General features: G+C 35.2%; 1 protein-coding gene and 1 pseudogene across 1 annotated transcript in view; one reads left to right on the top strand and one right to left on the bottom strand.

The window, feature by feature from the left end:
* The first annotated feature begins 3,171 nt into the window (after positions 1 to 3,171).
* Positions 3,172 to 8,900, top strand: LOC105826809 (annotated as a pseudogene).
* The window catches only part of THOC2 (THO complex 2), an 89,992-nt gene continuing 74,384 nt past the window's right edge, over positions 4,989 to 20,596 (bottom strand). Inside the window, exons 31-36 of the mRNA XM_012664850.1 lie at positions 17,018 to 17,155; positions 16,612 to 16,681; positions 16,154 to 16,311; positions 13,857 to 13,933; positions 13,334 to 13,379; positions 4,989 to 5,798 (exon numbers count right to left, since the gene is read on the bottom strand). Of these exons, the coding sequence (XP_012520304.1) occupies positions 13,352 to 13,379; positions 13,857 to 13,933; positions 16,154 to 16,311; positions 16,612 to 16,681; positions 17,018 to 17,155 (471 nt within the window). The 3' untranslated portion in view covers positions 4,989 to 5,798; positions 13,334 to 13,351. The remainder of the gene's footprint in view (positions 5,799 to 13,333; positions 13,380 to 13,856; positions 13,934 to 16,153; positions 16,312 to 16,611; positions 16,682 to 17,017; positions 17,156 to 20,596) is intronic.

Genomic DNA, 20,596 nt, shown 5'->3' with positions numbered 1-20,596 from the left:
AGCAACATACATGGGTCAAAGAAAAAGAATTAAAAGGGAAGTTGGAAAATACATTGAGTTGAATGAAAATGAAATCAAATTTGTGGGATGCAATTATAACAGTGGTTAGAGGGAAATTCATAGCATTAAATTATTAAACGTTTACACAAATGCCCACTTACCATCGGTATATTTTGCAAGGAAAAACAAGGAATAGAGGACAAAATCCAGTCCTGAACACAATTCCAATCATAGAAAAGTGAACCACTACAGATAAAAGTCATAGGAGAAGGTATAAGTGGTATCAAAAGAAGCTCTGAACTTGAAAGTGCTTATCTTGGTAGCAGATGCTTGCTGACATAGGCTAACAAGAGGTTACAGCCAGGAAAGTCAGTGAACAAGAGCAACATGGGCTAGTAAAGTTGATGAACTCTGATCCCAGAACAGAGGCTGTTGCTCTTGATTTTAAATGTTCCTTTCTAGGTATTGGTTGTCTTTAGGACGTAATATACTATCACACCCAGAAATAAGAAGCCTCTAGCTGGGTTCTGTCTCAAATTAAGGTAAGAAGAGAGATGCTGGGATTGCATGCTGGTTAAACTCTGTGATGCCCAAATGCCATCCTATGTTAAAATCACCTGAGAAACTGTTTAAAAAAAATACTCCAGGCCCCCACCCCAAGAGAATCTGAGTCAATATATTTGAGGTGGGGGCCTCCTAAAGTTTCTCAATTAATTCTAATGATTCCCAGTCTGGAAACTACTGATATGAATATTACCACTAATAACAACAATTGATACTACTTATCGAGTATTTGCCATGTGCTAGGTCCTGTTTTAGGTGCTTTACATGTATTGTTAGATTTAATTCATTAGCAGAAGGGCATTTTAAAGGCAAGGTGAGGAAGTAGTTTCAGTGGAGTTCATCCCCACTCAGAGGAATAGAAATGGACAAGGACAGTCATCTTGACATACAGGTAACAACTTTTCGATTACTTGTAAAGATATGAAAAATGTGATTAACACTGATTAAAGCAATAACAAGACTGAAGTGAGGCTTAGTTATTTTTAAAAAAAGACAAAAAAGGGGAAAAATCCTGATGCAGCAAGAAGCAGTATCCAAAGAGGTAGAGAGAATTTGCCTCTCAAATCTGATCTAATGCTGGGCTAGTATAACAGGTTGGTTTGAAAGGTTCTGTATAATACCAGAATTGGTTTAAATTCCAAGTTCAACATTCTCTCTCTGCCAGTGCCAACTTAGGGTTAAACCAGATCCCCAAAGACTTATACTCTCTAGGTCTAAGTAGAAATTGATTGGATTCCTGAAAGTCCCAAATCCTTCATAAAGCCTTCCTAGAGAAACCTGTTGTGAAATAAACTTCCCAAATCACACTTAGTCTGAGGTAATTCTGAGTATTCACCATCTTTTTAAAATGTACCTGGTCCGTCCCCCAGATGCAATGTAGTATGAATACCTTACTCATTTTCCATTTTGTTTCCTGCTTATATCTTGCAGGCATGAATTTTTGTCTGTATTATCGATATCTTGGATCAATTATCGTGGAAAGCACAAAAGGTGTCTGCACAATAGTAACTAGCAGTGCCATATCCAATTACAATTCTTAATGTTCTTTGACAATAATGTCATATGTAACAGGAGATAAAGACTATTAGATACTGCATGAAATTAGGATCATGAAGGCCTTGAACATAGTACAATACCATTTTGATTAAAATATAAGAAAATTTTGTGGGGACAGAGGGAATAGTAGCTCTTTATCAGAGCTAAAGTCTGATACTCAAGTCCAAGGACATCTATCTCTCATGTGACCAAAACCAGAGGTCAGGCTAAGCTAGGGATTAAGTACCAAATCACTTTTTAGGTCCTTTCCCTGAAATGAAAGCTATTTCTGATTTGCAATTACGTATTTCTCAAGTTTATGTGTCCTGTGCCCAATCAGAATCTTCTCCCTTCTCTCTCTTTCCTCTGTTAACCACATCCATTTAGCAACATATTAAAGGAATTAAGCTTTTTAAGCCTGACCCATGTAGAAATGGCCATTACAGCTTAAAGCAGTTCCTAAGAATCAGGAACAAAAAGAAATGACCCTTACGTTAAGGTGTATCTTCTCAGGTTGCCACACTTCCTTCAGTCACTACTTCCAATATCTCTTGTTACTCTTAATTATCATTTCTACTTGTGTCTACAAATATAACAAGATCTGTGTTCAATTAGCATGAACTAGCATCTTTTAAGCAGCTCCTCATTTTATCCTCTAGATCCAATAAAATCTCTTTGGCTCTGGCAGATAGTGTATCTAGAAATGTTACTACAGTTTTAAAAATTAAACATTTAAACCATGCTTCTGGTAAGTGATGAGATAGAATATTAAGCAGATACAATATTATAAGCTTCATTCTACCTAAAAGGTAGCCTTGGAGATCAGTATCCATAAAAATGAATAAACCAAGGTCAGGCACAGCTTTTACACTAATGAGATCTTGTTCATATTACTTGTATCATGGGAACCAAACAATGATCACATGAGTTTTCTGGTATTTACAAACATGCTTATAAAAAGTAAGGCTATCATAAATCCCAGTTTACCAACCCTGTCCCAATATTCAAAAATGTTTTCCTGAACTGAACCAAATCATCAGAGACCTGCCTGTCTGGACCACATGTTTTGGTGTCATTGTAGAAATATCCTTACTAGAATGAATTGAGGTGCTGGCCATCAGCTAACACTTAAGGGCCATTTCAAGATATATATTTTCATTTTATTCACTGAAAAAGACATGGTTTCTTTGAAAATGCAAAGAAGTTTCTTTCAGGTCTCAGTGCCAGGAAATATTCTCCACTGCAATTAGCTTTTTATTTCATGGACATCGTAATTCCTGTAACTGACATTACCTTCTCTTTGTGGCCTGACAGTTTTTCAAAGCTAATTCATGATCCAATTGTAAATAACATTTTGGGGTATTAACTTCATTTAGGACATTAATTTCACCCAGAAACCAAATTTTCTCATTTAATTTTAAAATAGTGTACTATACGTTTTTTCATAAATCCTTTTTGGAACATGGTGGGGTATAAATAAAACAATTACATAATTGGTGAAAAAATAAGACTATCATTTCCACCTATACGTGACTAAAGTGCTTCTTTGAAATAGAAAATACCCCTAATACCATGGACCAGTTATTTTCCAACAATATATTGCAAATCACTTGTAGATCATTTGCCAAGGTAAGGAAAGCTTCTCTTTTACCCCTACCATTTAATGCAAAGTAGACAGATGAACAACTGTCTTTCAACTTCTCACCAGCTCCAAATAAATTCAGGGTTAGTTATAAAGGTTTTAGACCTCCTTGGAACAAGACCCAGAAAAACAAACTTGCCACCTTAGGTCTACCTTTTTGAGAAACAGGTGAAAACTACAGACCTAGAAAAGTGCATGTATCCCAAATTTGTATTCAATTTCTGGGAGGCTTATAAATACTCCTAAGCCCATTGGTGAGCCTAAAGTCAAGAACTCCTTTCTGGAAAATGGCAAGCCTAGATGTCACCCACTAGAACTCATATTATATTAGTGTCACGTAAAAGGTTCAAAGATGGGTTGGGGATCAGTGGTATCTTCTGTTCACATTACTTGTTAATAAAATATTCATACTGTGATAACTGCCTCAAAAAGTCCTGCCTTTCTCATCTTTACTTCATAATCATCATATATGGAAGGTAGTAAGTCCTGCCTCCTTACCCAGGTTTATTTTTTCTCAGAGCACCTCCCTCCACTTATATATTTATTGTCTGTCTCTACTGACTAGAATGGAAGCTCCATGAAGGCAGGAAATTGCTGTGCTCATGGCTGTACCTCTGATGAGTAAGAGGCACTCAAATATTTTTTGAACTAATTTCCCACAGGTACTCTACTCTCTAAAGAAGCGGTCAGCCTGCAGGCCAAATCCAGGCTTCCACCTGTTTTTGTAAATAAAGTTTTACTGAACTCAGCCATATTTATTTATTTACATATCATTTATAACTGCTTTCCTGCTACAATGGCAGAGCTGAGTAGTTGCAACAGGAACCAGATGGCCCACAAAGACTCAAATATTTACTATTAATATCTGGCCCTTTACAAAGTTTGCTGGCCCCCATAGCACTCATATGGCTCTTATTTCCCAAGCTAGACTGGAAGCACCCTTGAAAGAGGAGTTGAGTCTTATACTACTTGGTACCTAGAACAGAGAAGATGCTCAAAAATAGCTATAACTATACAAACATAGATTTCCTACTTCCAACATAAATTATTTTTGTATAGTTAAATTCAAAGTTAGTATTTTCCATCATCAATGCATTTCTATCAAGGCCACAATGAAAAATTACCTATGTTCAACAATTTAGGGGAACAGAGAGAAGAGAATCATGCTAACAAATTAGCAAACTTTCTAGTTCAAAATCGCAGTCACGTAATCTTTAACATATAAATAAGACATAACAACTGGAAAGCTCTTGCTGGTATGTTTCAGACAAATGATTTTAAGGTGAACTACAGTTACTTTCTCAAAGTCAAAAACCACTGTAACAAAGTATTTCTTTCTATGCCAGGCACATTATGGGTACTCAATAGTCACTGAATAGATGCACCCTCTCTTAAATATTCGGCTCATCAATTTTTGCAAATTACAATTACCTGAAAAGAGGCATCAGGATTTATACCCCTTTGCCAATTCTAAAATATACTCAGCATTTCTCAATCCTTTAAAAAATTATATCCTTTCTGCCATTCTCTGAAAATTTTAATTTGCATTGGTATCATTATTTCCAAGGAACTGAAGACTAAATGGATAAATCTAGGCATGATAGCAGTCCACTGTTTACTCCAGGAACAAAGGAAATCAAACAGGATTTTTTCACATTATTGGTAAGACAGAATTGAGAAGAAAGGGCTAGGAACCTTATTATCTTTGCTAAGTTATTCTGAGTAAGTAACAATATACACAATGACATACAATCATTTGAGAAAACTATTGTTTATTTAGAAAAAAGGTTACACTGGTAGAATTCAGTAGATAAAAAAATCTGTTTTAAAAATGTCACTGTTAAACTTTTCCAGACTAAAGTTCAGCAATACAAAGCTCCTGTAGCTGTAGAATTAAAACACAACTAACTTTTGATTCCCCCCACCAAGATTTTTCCAACATAATCACAAGAAAAAAATGGCAAGGGACAAGTGAGCACTGGTACCTTTTTCTTTTTTAAACAGGTTTTAATGTTGTACATGTACTATATAAAATGATTCCTAAGCACTGCATAAAACAATGCTCCCACTTTGTAGTGACTAATATTAAAAACAGGCCAAATAATAAATTAAAACTGAGTTTTAAAATGAGGTAAATTCAAAATGGTTCAATAATTGTTTATTTTCAGTTTCAAACAATAAAAAGAAAGCATTTCAGAATGGGGAAAAAAAAACAAAACAACTAAACCCAGGCAATATTTAGTTAACCTAAAGTGAAATTCTGTACACATGTAACCTTATTTGCTTGTTGGGAATTGTATGCAGCACATTGTGCTAAAAATATGAGACAGTTAACACTTTCAGCCAGTACTGAAAATAAACATGTAGAAACTAAGCAACAAGTTAAAATACAGTAATGCAAAACTCAACAATTTTCCGTTTTCCACATGGAGCAATAAAGCAGATAACTGAATAATTTAAGGAGATGCAAATGGGCCCTCTTCATTCATAATTCTCGGCAATCTACTCAGGAAAATTAATTTCTGGTCACAGCTGAACAATTTCATTCCAATTTCACCTGAAAGAAACAAATTGATTATATTGATAGACAAGAAAGGAAGAAAGGAGGGGAGGGATTGGGGGGAAGGAGGAGGGGAGGAAGAAAGAAGGAAAGGAGGAAGGGGAGAAGAAAGGAAGGAGGAAATAAAGAATTAAAAAAGGAGGAAGGGGAGAGAGGAGGAGGGGAGAGAGGAGGAAGGGAGTGAGGAAGAATGGAGGGGAGAGGGAGGAGGAGAGGGAGGAGGAGGGGGAAAAGGCAAGAGAGGGAGGAAGGAAGACTTAAGAAAGAAAGAAAAGTTAATGAGTCAATAACAAAAGCTTAAATTAAGTCCCTAGAAAAGGGTGAAATATTTGCATATTTCTTATTGCCCACTCTTAGAAACCATTAAAGATGGACACACTGTGATGACTTAAAAAAAAAAGACATTGAACATTGTGGGGGGCATGAAACAGCAACAAGTAAAACATTCCACAGGGCAAGCAATAGCTTATTAAAAGTAAACAGAACATGTAGCAAAGGAACCTATTTTACATGATCAACAAAAAGAGAAAAATGACATCACATTTTTCACAAGGACACAATTTTAATAGTGACTTATATTAAGATGCAATGTCTGCTAAATTATAAAAATTGCTTTAAAAATATATTGACTTAATTATACTCATTTCCTTTCCTTTATGTATTGACATTTTTCAAATACTGCATATTGAAATAAATTCAAAACATGATTACAACATGTGGCAAATAATTTCATATCTGCCTAACATTATTCTCATTCAAAATTTAAACTAATGCATAACGCATTAAATTTTATTGATGAAAATACTACATTCACATATTTCATAAAACCAGAGTTAGAAGGGGCCTTAGAAAATAATCACACTTTCATGAAATGCTGACAAATAATTTACATATCATTTCTACACATTCTGTTCACACCATGTATAATCTTGACATTATCAATCATAATTGCAGATACACTAATGTTGAACTTATAATTTAATACTTAAAAGTCATTGTTCCTGTCCATCGACTCATGAATGGATAAACAAAATGTGGTACATAATCATACAATGGAATAACATTCAGCCATAAAAAGGAATGGAGTACTGATACATGTTACAACATGAATGAATCTTGAAAACATGATGCTAAGTGAAAGAGCCCAGACATAAAAGGCCACGTATTGCATGATTCCATTTATATGAAATGTCCAAAACAAGTGAATTTACAGAGAAAGTACATGAGTGGTTTCCAGGGTTTGAGGGAAGGGGAGAATTGGGAGCGACTGCTAACAGGCATAGAGTTTCTTTTTGGGGTGACAGAAATGTTCTGGAATTAGACAGTGGTGATGGTTGCACAACACAGCAAATATACTAAAAACCACCAAATTGTACACTTTAAAATGGTGAATTTTATCTCAATTTTTTAAATTGAAAAAAAGGTCAATGTTCCAATTAAGGGCACCATGGTATCACAGTAGGGCCATAACTAGGAGAATAAGAAATGGGTTCTCAATTATGAAGATGTCAAATTAGGAGAATTATTGGGCAAGGGAAATTTTCATGATATATTTAAGCGCACATTAAAGGATAAAATTGCTGTTGCTGTTAAAACATATAAAGAAGATCTTTCCCAGGAACTGAAATTAAAATTTTTACAAGAAGCCAAAATCCTCAAGCAATATAATCATCCCAATATTGTCAAACTTATAGGAGTTCGCACACAAAGACAGCCTATCTACATCATTAAAGAACTGGTTCCATGAGGCGATTTCCTCTCCTTTCTGAGAAAGAAGGATGAACTATTACTCAGTTAGTGAAATTTTCATTAGATGCTGCTTCTGGATGGCGTATCTCGAGTAAAAATTGTATACACAGGGACCTTGCTGCAAGAAACTGCCTGGAGGTGAAAATAATGTTCTGAAAATCAGTGACTTTGGAATGTCTCGTCAAGAGGATGGTGGTGTGTATTCATCTTCTGACTTAAAGCAGATTCCCATTAAATGGACAGCACCAGAAGCTCTTAATTATGGGAGATATCGTTCTGAGAGTGACGCATGGAGCTTTGGCATCCTCCTCTGGGAGACCTTCAGCTTAGGGGTCTGTCCACATCCTGGAATGACAAATCAGCAAGCACAAGAGCAAGTAGAAAGAGGATACTGGATGTCAGTCTCTCGGCAGAGTCCAGAGAGTACAAAATAACGCTGAAGTGTTAGGGATTACAAACTTGAAAACCACCCCCAAGTTCAGTGAACTTCAGAAAAAGCTAGCTGTCATCAAGAAGAAAGCCACATTGTGATGAAATAGTGCCAAACTCAGCCTTTGGGACTCTATCTTTGGCAGAGTAGTATTTTTCTTCTCATTAATATATATGCCACGTTACCTGCAACATTCTCCTAAGCTTACTTTTTTTTAATTAACTATTGTTTAAAAATACCTGCTGCTTTAACCATTGTAAACAAAAAAACACAGGTTCTAAATGTAAGGGGTCACACAGATCTTTTTCACACCTAGGACTGTTGCTGTTTCTCAAAGGTTTTCTACTTCAGGCTCAGTTCACAGTCTGTTGTCTTCTATCAGACGTCTATCTTCAATTGGTGCTGCAAACTGTATTGACAATACCACGTTTGCAGGACATATTCCAACAAAAGGTAGCCTTCCACTCTGCTGAGACAAGACTATATTTGTAAACATTATTTCATATTGGTAATTATCTGGACCTCCTAAGTTTTCCCCCTACTTTTTCTTTTCGGCCAGAAACAGATTAGAGCCTGCTGTATTAGTAAGGCTCTCATTTCCCTATGTTTTACCATGCCCTCCTGTACATGAACATCCTCAGAGTTGAGGCAATTGAATTTAAATGATCTTATAGAGAGCTATGACAGCAAGAATCATGTTTGAAAAGTAGGGTGATCTGAAGAAAAGAGCAGCTAGGGTGGTGATTAGAGTAGAGAAGAAAAAGCAAATATAAAATCGGCCTTCTTATCAGAGGTATGCCTTTATAAACACAAACACTTTTTAATTTTATGATCAAATTCATCAAAAAGGTCCTAACAAATGTTTCAGTAGTTCAGAGATTTGTCATAAAAGAGAATTCTTGATGGCAAGAAAAGAAATTTTTAAGAGCAACTATAAAATACCAGCCCACCAAAATAACGGCTTACTTTTAGTTAAGTGTCTTTGCCTCAAAGGAGGCATCCCAGAATTGCGTTTCCTGCATTTTTACTAGTGTCTGAAGCTATCGGGATTTCATGATCTTACTTTCTCTCTCTTACTCACACACACCCGAAGTAGAAAGACGTATAAAGTTGGCATTTTAAAAGTGAAACATACATTTATGAGGAAGAAAGAAGTCATGAGGAGAAAGACACAGGGACAGCCATCCTAATTCCACTTTACTCCTTCATTTACCCTTATACTGGAACCTGGGAATTCTTACAGCAAATAGTCCCTGAGATGTTTCAGGTGCATAAAATGTAACAGAGAGTTAAAACTGGGATTCTGTTGAGCTGAATCTTAACTGCACTCAGGGATGCCTCTCAGGATAAATGTGTGTGTAAGGGATAGACACACTCAGGGGAAAATGTGGCACGGGAGCCTTTTGTAAGCGTTCATGCCTATGTCCAGATAAAAAAAAAAAAAATTAGCACCTTAATGACTATTTGGTCTACCTTAAGCAGAAGAGCAAGGAAATAGAAAATTCCTTGTGCCCTTTTCAACTGTTTGGTGTCTATGAATATTACTGCACAGAACCTACAGCCAGTACTTTTAAAAAGTATAAAAGATGATAATAAAGAAAAAAATTAATTTGTGCCTATTATTTCAATCTCCTAACAAGAGTTTCCTACAGAGTTGATGGTTACTGCATATGGATCAAAATAAAACCATATTAAATCTACCCTCAAAAAATATGTTGCAGCATACAAAGCAACTTATTTTTAATCGGCATGGTTTTCCTTTCTATCAAAGGGTGTAAATAAACTGAATCTTCTTTTGGTGACAGAAAAGTCAATGTTGCTCCTCATCAATGTGCACACTGATCCCAAAGAGACACACATAATATCTCTGTACATAACTCTCTATGTACAGTTAAGAGTATCTAAAACATACCAGATAATAAAGAAAAATACTTGGTTGTTTGATTAGAAGGCAGGCATGTAGTTACTGCCTTCAACAAAATCACAATCTAGAGATGGAGATATGTAACATACTCATATACATAGGAACCAGTGACTAGGACTCTACAGGCAAGCCCACATGCACAAATGTAAGGAATGAGAAGCTACTAAGTAAGAAACTAAGTCAAACACTCCCTATCCCAACATTTATTATCAGCATCTAGGAATATGCCTCAAAATGGCAATACATTTCTAAAATAGGCAATCTTTAAGAGTTTAGGAAGTTAGTTTCCAAGTATGAACTGAAGATGGAAAAAAGTCTTAGAGCAGGAATTACAAAAAGCAATTGTCTACAGGGGCCAGGAATGTAATGGAGACAAATCAAGTGAGCTGAGTAGGGACAAATTGAAGTGAACTGTAAAAAAAGAAAGAAAGAAAGGAAGAAAGAAAAGAAAAAAAGAAGGCCCTTGCTCAATCCAAAGGGAGGCAGGACCTAGGCAGGCCTAGCTGATTGTTGCCACACAGAAATCAGGGCACAATGTTACCAGATACTCCAGTTCTTCAAGAGAAACTGAAATTTGGATTTTGTTAATTCTTTTGATTTTTAAAAGCAACCGATTAAAAAAAAATTTTTTTAAATTGTGTAAGGCCAAGATGGTACATCTTAACAAGCCACATTCTGCCAAAGGGATAAGAATTTACAACCTTGGGTTTAGAGGATAAAAGTTAGGCTACACATATGAGACTGGAGGTGAGAAATGGACTTGCAAAATATATTTGGCCTTTTTGGAACAGAGGGTTAGAAAGGAATATAGATTAAAAATACAGATTATGGATAGGATAGAGCTAAACTAACTGCTAATGTTCTTGGAAATCAAAGTCATAAGTCCAAGGTAACAAAAAGCAGGATCATGCTTCTCAAAGTCTGGGAGCGAGTGTCAATTTAGCAAAGCATCTGGTTGACAAAAGGACTCTCCAAAGTTTGCTAAAGTCAACATCCATGAGTTGAGGACCACACATACCAAAGTAAAATTGAGAAGCCAAAGGATGATTCTTAGAGGACAATTTTAATAGGCAGGAATTTTTAAAGAAGATTAAAGTAGAAGAAAAGGCTAATGGCAAAGCAGTTAATAATATTCAAGAGATTAAATCAAGGAGAGGTAAGATAAATTTGAACAAAGACTTTATAGTAACAGAAGATGCAGAGAAGAGGCAGAAAGTTTTGCAACTAAAAATAGGAGACAAAAGGACAGAAGACTGGAAGAAATTTAATCTGGGTCACATTTATATACTATATTTTTAAATTCTGATGTGATCATTTTCATGTTTCTGAAATCAGAATACTTACAAATCAAAAAAAAAAAGAATACTTACAAATCAATGTCATTTCTCTACCCACCTCCCTCAAAAAAAAATTGTTCTAAAAACCAACAATGAAATCTTCCAATCAATGACATCTTTTAATCATGGAAATGTGACATGTAGGAGTTCTCCTTTCTATAGAATAGAAAATCAATTAAAAAGGGAAGGGGGGCAGATTCAGAAGTAGCCTATAGGTAAATGGTGCCAATCGGAAATGATGAGACCTCTAAAAGAAAAGGAAGAAAAACAGAAAGACCTGACCAAACCTAAAATGTATACAGATAGAGGCAGCCAAAAAACAGCCAGCAAGAGGAAAAAATCAACCAGAGCCTCACAAAATTAAAAGTCTACCCAAGAAGATAGTACAAATTTGTCAACAAGAAATTGAACAGGGTGAACATCAAGCTAAATATATCTTTAAAAATATATCTCAATCTAGAAGCTTTGCTACAAGACCACCAGCCAAACAACTAACCTTGGCCAGTCTTTTCATGCCTTTGTTCCTAGGTACAAACTCACGGCCAGGGTAAGAACGACTCAAATCTGTAGCATAACCTTTACATACAAAAGAATAATATTTAGGTACTGAGTAAAAGATGTATAAAATCACAGTGAAAGCTGTCAGTGACAATGGTTGACCCATTCCTAATGAAGATATGAGATGTAGGCTCTTTCTTTTTTTAATAGGGAAACCGTATGTGAAAGCAAAATGCCAAATTAAAAGAAAGGTTAAGATGAAAAATAAAAAAAAAACAAAGAAAGATTAAGAGTTTATAGCTCACCAAGGAAGATAGTTGTCTGGGTGGGATGGGGCAGCTAGAATTGAAGAATAAGCAGTAACATTTCTTCTACAATCTAATTTTTTTAAATCATAAATTCTAAATGCTCTTTCATAACTTTTGTTTACCCTACTCTACTACTTAGATAACAAGTACAGAATAACAAAGCAGAAAAAGCACACCACTCATTAGGTGTTGCCTATCTGGCAACCTCAAATCCCTGCTTTGCAGCCAAAATAAATATAACAAAATCCATACCCTAACACTCATACCCTTATACAGAACTGACTCTCAACATTTCTCACGCTTAATCTAAACACCAGTAAATAGCCTTGGTTATCTATCTGGTTTCATAAAAGATTAGATTCAGCCAATAATATTAGGGGGAAAAGACAGACAGCAAGTACACTTAATATATTAAGAAATGACAGCTAATATGGAAGAAAATGGACTATAAAAAAACAAAGTCAACAACTTCAAATACAGCTATCTGGAACCATTAAACGTAAGGGCAAATCACCCCACTTACTTCAATAATCCTCAGGCATCACCAAACAATGAACTATTCCGATGATCTTAAGTGCTCAAAAAAGGCTATATTACGGTCTAAATACTCTGTCCACTACAATAGACACACAATTTATTTAAGATGGTTAAAATACTTTTTAAATCTCACATAAAAAATAAGTGCATTATCTTGAAAACAAAGATGCACACTTTAAATTCCAGAACTAAAAGTGCAGACAATATTTTCTGGCTTTGCAAAACATCGGCAATGGTAGAAAATGAGGCACAAAAACTTAAACAAAAATCTTTGGATAACATGCCTGCATGAGAAGGCAAAAAGAACAGAGAACACTAAAGGATAAGAAGACCTAGTCTGAGTATTGATTCTGTTGACTAATATCTCTGTGATCTTCTTCAACTTAACCTCTCAGAGTCTTAGTTTCTTCACCTGTAAAATGAAGATACCACCACTATTTACAGGGCTGTAGTACTTTAAAAGGGTAATTATCCAAAGAAGACGGGAATGAGTGAAGAGAAAGCCAGATGTTCTTAAATACATATTGGTGCTTTAAAAAAAGTGTGACTAATCAGCAAGCTTAAAATGAAAACAGCTGCAAAATGACTGTGACTCTTGTTTTGCATCTATGCCCAAAGGCTTGGTCATAATATTTAGGTGAAAAATTCAAGTAGTTGTATCTTGCAAAATGAACTTAGTTTCTTCAACATCATCAGACCTCATTTTATGTTTCTATCTTTAAATGAAAAGGAGGTGAGAGAACACGCACCTTGATTGAAAGTCTTCATTATCTGTGCTTGTCCGAGGACTTATGAGTAGATGACAAATTAAGGGAAAACAACTTTTGGGAAGGGGGGATGTGTCTCACCTTTTAGTACAATCCCTTAGCTTGCAAGGCCTCTTTGGCTCTGACCAGCCTGGTAGCCCCAAACTCTACCAGCTCTGTGCCTCTGTCACATCATTTTGTCCTTCTAGTCCCCATTCCCCCAGCCCAAGGGACTTTCTGCTCCCTTTTTTCCCCTCAGTGATAATACAGCCAGAGGGACTATAAATCCCCTGGTGGCATAGAACACCTCAGTCACTACAGAAGTTTTTTTAAAGAAAATCAAGAACATCAAGTCTCCCACTTCCAGATTTCATACATTTGAGAGGATTAACCAGAAAGACCATTTAAAAGCAAATAAGCCCTTAGGCATTTACACCACATACTACAATGGTACAATTCGAAACATGACCAGTATCAAAGCTTTCTATTACACTGATACAAAATATCAATGAGATGAAAAGGATATTGCTTCTTCTCTTCCTTTCCTCCTGAACTGTCCCGTTTCTCTTTCTTTTCTATCTTTTCTTTATCATGCCTGGACTCCTATAAGGAATGGTGGAATTAGTTGGGAAAACCAAATATAAAAATCAGCTCAAAATCCCTTTTTGTCACCCACCAGCCATGATTTTTCTTCAAAAACTTACTCAATATGACACCAAAAGCACAAGAGAAAAAATAGATACATTGGACTTCACCAAAAGTAAAAACATTCATGCATCAAAGAACACTATCAACAAAGTGAAAAGACAGCCTACAGAATGAGAGAAAACATTTGCAAATCATATATCTCATAAGGATCTAGTATCTGAAATATATACAGAACTCTTACAACTAAGCAACGAAAAGACAAACAACCCAATTTTAAAATGGTCAAATCGTCTGAATAGATTTCTCCAAAGATATACAAATGGCCAACAAGCACATGAAAAGATGCTCAACATCATTAGCCATTAAGGAAATGCAAATCAAAACCACAATGAGATACCACTTCACCCTACTAGAATATCTATAATAAAAAAACAAAAACAGAAAATAGCCAGTGTTGACAGGAGGTAGAGAAATTTGCACCCTGATACATTGCTGGTAGAAATGTAAACTGTACGGCTACTGTGAAAAACAGTGGTTCCTCAAAAGTTGGTGGATCCTCAAAAAGTTAAACACAGAATTACCACATAACCCAGAAATTCTACTCCTGGGTATATACCCAAGAGAACTGAAAACAAGTATTCGCACAAATACTTATAGCAGCACACAAACGTTCACAGCAGCACTATTCGCAATAACCAAAAGGTATAAACAGCCCAAAAGTCCATCAACTGACAAATGGATAAACAAACGTGGTATATTCACATAATGGAATATTATTTAGCTATGAAAAGAAATGAAGTAATGAGATGTGCTACAACATGGAAGAACTTCAAAAACATTATGCTAAGTGAAAGAAATCAGACACAAAAGTCCACATTGTTGTACGATTCTATTTATATAAAATATTCTGAACAGGTAAATCCACAGAAACAGATTTATGGTTGTCAGGGGCTGAGGAGAGGGGGAAATGGGAGTGACTGCTTAGTAAGTAGAGAATTTCCCTTTGGGGTACTAAAATGTGTTAGAACTAGGTAGAGATGATGAGTGTGTAACATCGTAAATATACTAAATGTCACTGAATTGTACACTTTAAAATGGTTAGTTTTACATTATGTGAATTTTATCTCAATTAAAAAACACTTATTTAAAAGGAGTAGCCTATCTTTTAAAGCATAGAGAATTAAAACATTCACCTTATAATTTTCTAAAACTGCTATGAAGTATGAATATATGGTATATATTTTGATTATATGCAATAATGCTCTGTAAACAATTTATACTTTAGTAATGGCTTATTACTTTATGGTAGATGCCGGCAATTTATTTCAAATATCATCCATTAAAATGTAAGAGAATGCAGCTTAATTTTAAAATCAAATATAAGTTTCAAAAAAAATGAGTTCAGTAGGAGAAAATGTTACAAAAATATGTTTCAAATCACAATTAATAAAGACTTTATGGCCTGGCGCAGTAGCTCACGCCTGTAATCTTACCACTCCGGGAGGCTGAGGCGGGCAGATCGTTTGAGCTCAGGAGTTCAAGACCAGCCTGAGCAAGAGTGAGACCCTATCTCTACTAAAAAAAAAATAGAAAGAAATTAGCTGGACAACTAAAAATATATAGAAAAAATTAGCCGGGCATGGTGGCACATGTCTTTAGTCCCAGCTACTTGGGAGACTGAGGCAGTAGTATTGCTTGAGCCCAAGAGTTTGAGGTTGCTGTAAGCTAGGCTGATGCCACGGCACTCTAGCCTGGGCAACCGAGTGAGACTCTGTCTCAAAAAAAAGGACTTTATGACACCATGATGGTCAGGGAAAATACATGTGACCATATTTTTAATTTTAAGAATAAAGAGGAACTAAAGGCAAAGAATTGGTGGAGAAAAAAGAAAATACAAAGAAAGGCTAAAACTCAATGAACAGAAATAGGTGGGAGTGGAATGGAGAGAAGAATCTCAGATGTACACTAACTCTACCCTCTCAGGGATTTGGGACTGAACTGGCACAAATTCCCCAAATAGATAACTTGCTCTCTTCCCAATACCTCCGTTTCCCAACCCCAAATAATTAACAAAAGACTATTTGACTAGGAAAAAACTCAATGTTTGCTACATTTTCAAAGGGTTGATTTTTTTTTAAAGAAAAAGCATATTATCCCTTTATTTTCCTAATTTACCTTTTTGCCACCAGAGGAGATCTTATCCATCTTCTCAGATTTAAATGAATCACCACCTTTTTCTTTGCCTGAAGATTTTGACTTATTTTTATCCTTGTCTTTCTCATTTGGATAAGGAGACTCACATGGACTTTCACTTTTGTGTTTTGAAACCCCCACTAAAATTACAAAAGAGAATCATGAAAGCCTTTTCCAATTCACTTTGACAATTGTTTCAAAGGTATTAATATGGCTACCCCAGCCTGAGCAAGAGCAAGACCCCATCTCTACCAAAAATAGAAAAAATCAGCCAGGGGTAGTGGTGCACACCTGTAGTCCCAGCTACTCTGGAGGTTGAGGCAGGAGGATCACTTGAGCCCAGGAGTTTGAGGCTGCAGTGAGCTATGATGATGCCACTACACTCTACCCAGGGCAAAAGAGTGAGACCCTGTCTCCAAAAAAAAAAAAAGTCTACCTACTTGTTCCATTTTCCTCTTTACGCCTCTTGGTCAAGTCCGGTGGTACTTCACGGTCATTGTTTGAGTGATCCTAGAACCAAGAATTGTGAACTACATTGACCAAAGGCTTATGTTTTCTTAAGTATTACTTTTATAAAAGAAGGGCACAGCTAACTAACATTGCAGAATGTTTGCAGTAGTTTCATGTACTTGGTAAAATGGCATGAAAGACAAGCAGAGCTGGGGGGGATTATTAAACTGAAGATCCTTATCACTATAGAAGATGCAAACACACTTCAGGGTGAAAATACCAGTTAAAACACAAAATAACAGACTGCTATGGAACAAACTAGTATTTTTAAAAAGGCAACAAACATACTACTGTACATAAGGAGCTTTCCAAACTAGTTTTAAAAAAATTACAAACCCTTTTCCGTTCTTTCCTGTCCTTTTCATCTTTTTTCTCTCTTTCTCTGGATCTCTCCCTCGACTTGTCCAAATCTTTCTTGTCCATTTCTCTCTCCTTACTCTTGGACAGTGGTGGAGGAGTATGATTAATGTAGAGCTGTTAAATTAAGGCAATATTACTAAAGATTATTAGTTTTCCAGTATTAGCATCATTTGCTTACTAAATGAAAGACAATTGGCAGTTAGACCCAAAGTCAAAACGGGTCAGGTGTCTGGATTATGAAAGGTAAAATAAAAGGGCATGGCACAAATTATACAAGGCTTTTAGTCTTGGTCTTATAAAAATTACCATTTAAACTCTATCAGTTCATTACTGCCTCAATTGAGACTCACTAGTAAATTCACAAGCTATAGTATTCCTTATAGCTCTCTTATAAAGACTTATAACCATCATTAAAACAGTCCATATACGAAAAATAGTGATTCTTTACTGTAAAAAAAAAAAAACTAAAATGCAAGTATTGTTACAATATAACTCAAGTGTTTTATTGTCATTCCCCCTGCTTAAAACATTTGATATGTAACTATTCCTAACTCCATTCCATAGTAAGACAGAGATGCTTGGTCTCAAACATTTTTCCTTAAGAAAGTAAAATTTAAAAAAATGCCTCTATGTAATCATGGAAATTTTAAAGTCTTACCATCCACCGATAGGTGGTCAATGATGACAATGAGCAAAAGTATAAAAAATAAAACCTAGCCATGGCTTTACTCATAAGTCTTTTCTGCTTCAATGTGAACCATGCAGAGATTATCCCAAATTATTTTTACAAATGTAAAGGCTAAATATTCTCTACCTCTGAAAGCACTCTAATTTCTATCAAATAACCACCATTGACTGTGAAATTTGTCTTACTGGTTCTAAATAGCTCAGAAAACCATCTAGTCAGCTAAGGATTATTAAACAACCCAAAAGACTGAAGAATGATGAACCAATATTCTCCTCTGCCTATTCTTTATCTGCCAAAAGGCCAATAGGCAATAAAACAGACAAACATCAAGAATATTCTAACTCTAAATAACTGAGAGATAACCCTACCTATGCAAGTTGTAAATATGAAAATACATCATAAAAGAAAATATTTAGAAAGTATTCAGGAAATAATCAGATACCTAACCTATGGCATTTATAACTACTACAAGCTAATGTTTAAAGACATTAAAGTATTAGGCAGCAGAATACTGAATATAACTCATAAGTACAGAATTTTAAAGATACCTTAGGAATAAACAGAATAGTGAGTCAAAAGTCAAATATTTTTACACAAGGAAATCCTTTAGTATTCAAAGGAATACATGAATAAAGAAGACCGTCAGTTTTAGAGTTAAACACTTATTTTTTAACACCACCAAACATTTTCAATTCAGTTGGCTCGGGAAATATTGCCATAGCAATGCAGAAGTGGATTCTTTAAAATTTCAATGTTTAAAAAAGTTGATCATAAACTGAAGTAGAAAAAATGTTTATTAATAACAAAGAGCAAGAGAATGAAAAACAGTCATAAAAGTACTTGTCTGAAAGATACTCTTGCTAGGTAGAATGCCTTAAAAGAGACTTCTAGATTTTTCTAATTGTGGTTTACTCATGTCTTAAGTAAATATTACTTGTCTTAATCAGAAACTGATTAAGACAAAGGAAATAATATATTACTGTAATACTCAAAGAAGATTTCTCTAACAGAAGTATTGCTTAATTTTTCCCAATAAAAGAAGGAAAAAAAAGGTTTGTGATCACTAATACATACACACACACCCCTGGCAAGAATGAAGTTTTAAACCGTGTGTATTACAAGGAATTGAGAAACTTTTCTAGAACTTACTTCTGGTATTAATGTTCAAATATTTCATTCTTAACATAAAAAGGTTGAATAACTCAACTAATATATAATCAGAAATTCTTAGTTTAAAAATGTACCCAATTCAATTCCTTCTTTCTACCCTTCTAAGAACAGTTCTGATCACAATACTCTTTTCCACAAAGTTTCTCATTGCCTAAGGAATAAAATGCATATTCTTTAGGTTAGGCATTCCAAGCTCTCCACCATCTTTTCCCAATTACATCCTATGACACAGCCACCCAACGCATTCTGTGTTGTGGCTATCATTGCTCCCTAACACCCTTCCTTTCCAGTAGTTCTCTTTACTAGGATGGTAAATCACTTTTACCTTAATCTCTTAAAATCCTACTTAGCCTTCAAAGACAGCTCAAAAGCCATCAGCACTCAACTGCCCCTCAACTCTGCAACTCACTTTCTGATGAACTCTTACATTATTTTACATGTACCCTTTTTGTGACAGGTATTCCCTATTAGTTTCATGTCATTTATTTTTGTCCATAACATAGTTCCTAGTATGGTAGGAGAGCTAAGGTGCCTTTTCTAATTTTATACACTTCCAAGTGCTTTGTACACACAGTGAGTATTCTATACATGTTTGTCAAATAAAATTAGTGATTTGTTAAATTGATCTGTATGTAGCATTGCTGGATTTTGTTCTTGATTTGCTTTTATTCCTGACAATGGGATCATTAAGGTCCCAAAAAGAAGCTGACTGATTTTCAAGATCTGTTTAAAAGAACATTGCTCCAATGACTTTATTAAGGCTTCAATATTATAAAGATGGCCTCATTTTTAGGCTTAGGTTTGGCTGTAAATCCTGATTTTAAGGTGGTGAAGAAATTAAAAGCTGAATTTTGCCTTGAGGTGGCTACTGCTGCCCTCCTAAATTACACAGAGGCTTGGTTAGTGGAGCATGCTTTTAACACTTTCTTCATCAAATGTAGCTGCTAGAATTGCTAGAGCAAAACACAACTGATCAAAACTGGAAACATGCCAGTTAGAAATTAGCGGTGGAGGGTGAAATGACAGAAAAGATTTGGATACTAAGCTAGATTTTTCTCCCTTTAACTAATCTCATTTGAAAAGCCAAATCCATGTATTACTCTTACCATAGATTAGAAAGTGAAAATAGCAAATAAATAATAAAAAAGAGAATCTCAGAGACAAAGCATAACTAAAAAGTCAAACTAAAGCAAGGAAACAATTTTATATGTACAAGTGACAAGATAACATGAAAATAGACACATATCTTCCAAACCCTCTATAAAGAACTACCCCAGAAACAGCGAGATTACAGATAATCAATTTTAGAGATGAAAATCCAGTAAAATATTTTTTTCTATTACATTCATATGCTATTAAACTTTCTAGACATGTAAAAATGCAACATCAGCTACTTTGCAAACTAGTATTTTGGATGCTTTACCAAAGTCCAAAGGCTTAAGCGTTCATTTCAAACAGTTATTGAATACCTTAACCTTATTGCTAGGCACCATGCTAAGCACTAAGCAAGCATCTTAAAAGTAGTATGAGTCATAACTTTTAGAAGTGAACTGATAAGTCATTTATAAATTTTTCTGGCAGCATGTGGAATAAATCTACTGAATTTTAAATGCCAAAAAAATCACCATTTTTTAAAAAAGCATGGGCAGATAAACTTGAATTACTAATTACAAAAAAAAGACAAACACACTAAAGGA

This window comes from Propithecus coquereli, unplaced genomic scaffold (assembly GCF_000956105.1).
Source record: "Propithecus coquereli isolate 6110/MARCELLA unplaced genomic scaffold, Pcoq_1.0 Scaffold92, whole genome shotgun sequence".
Lineage (NCBI taxonomy): Eukaryota > Metazoa > Chordata > Mammalia > Primates > Indriidae > Propithecus > Propithecus coquereli.
This window is presented reverse-complemented; position numbering and strand designations above follow the sequence as displayed.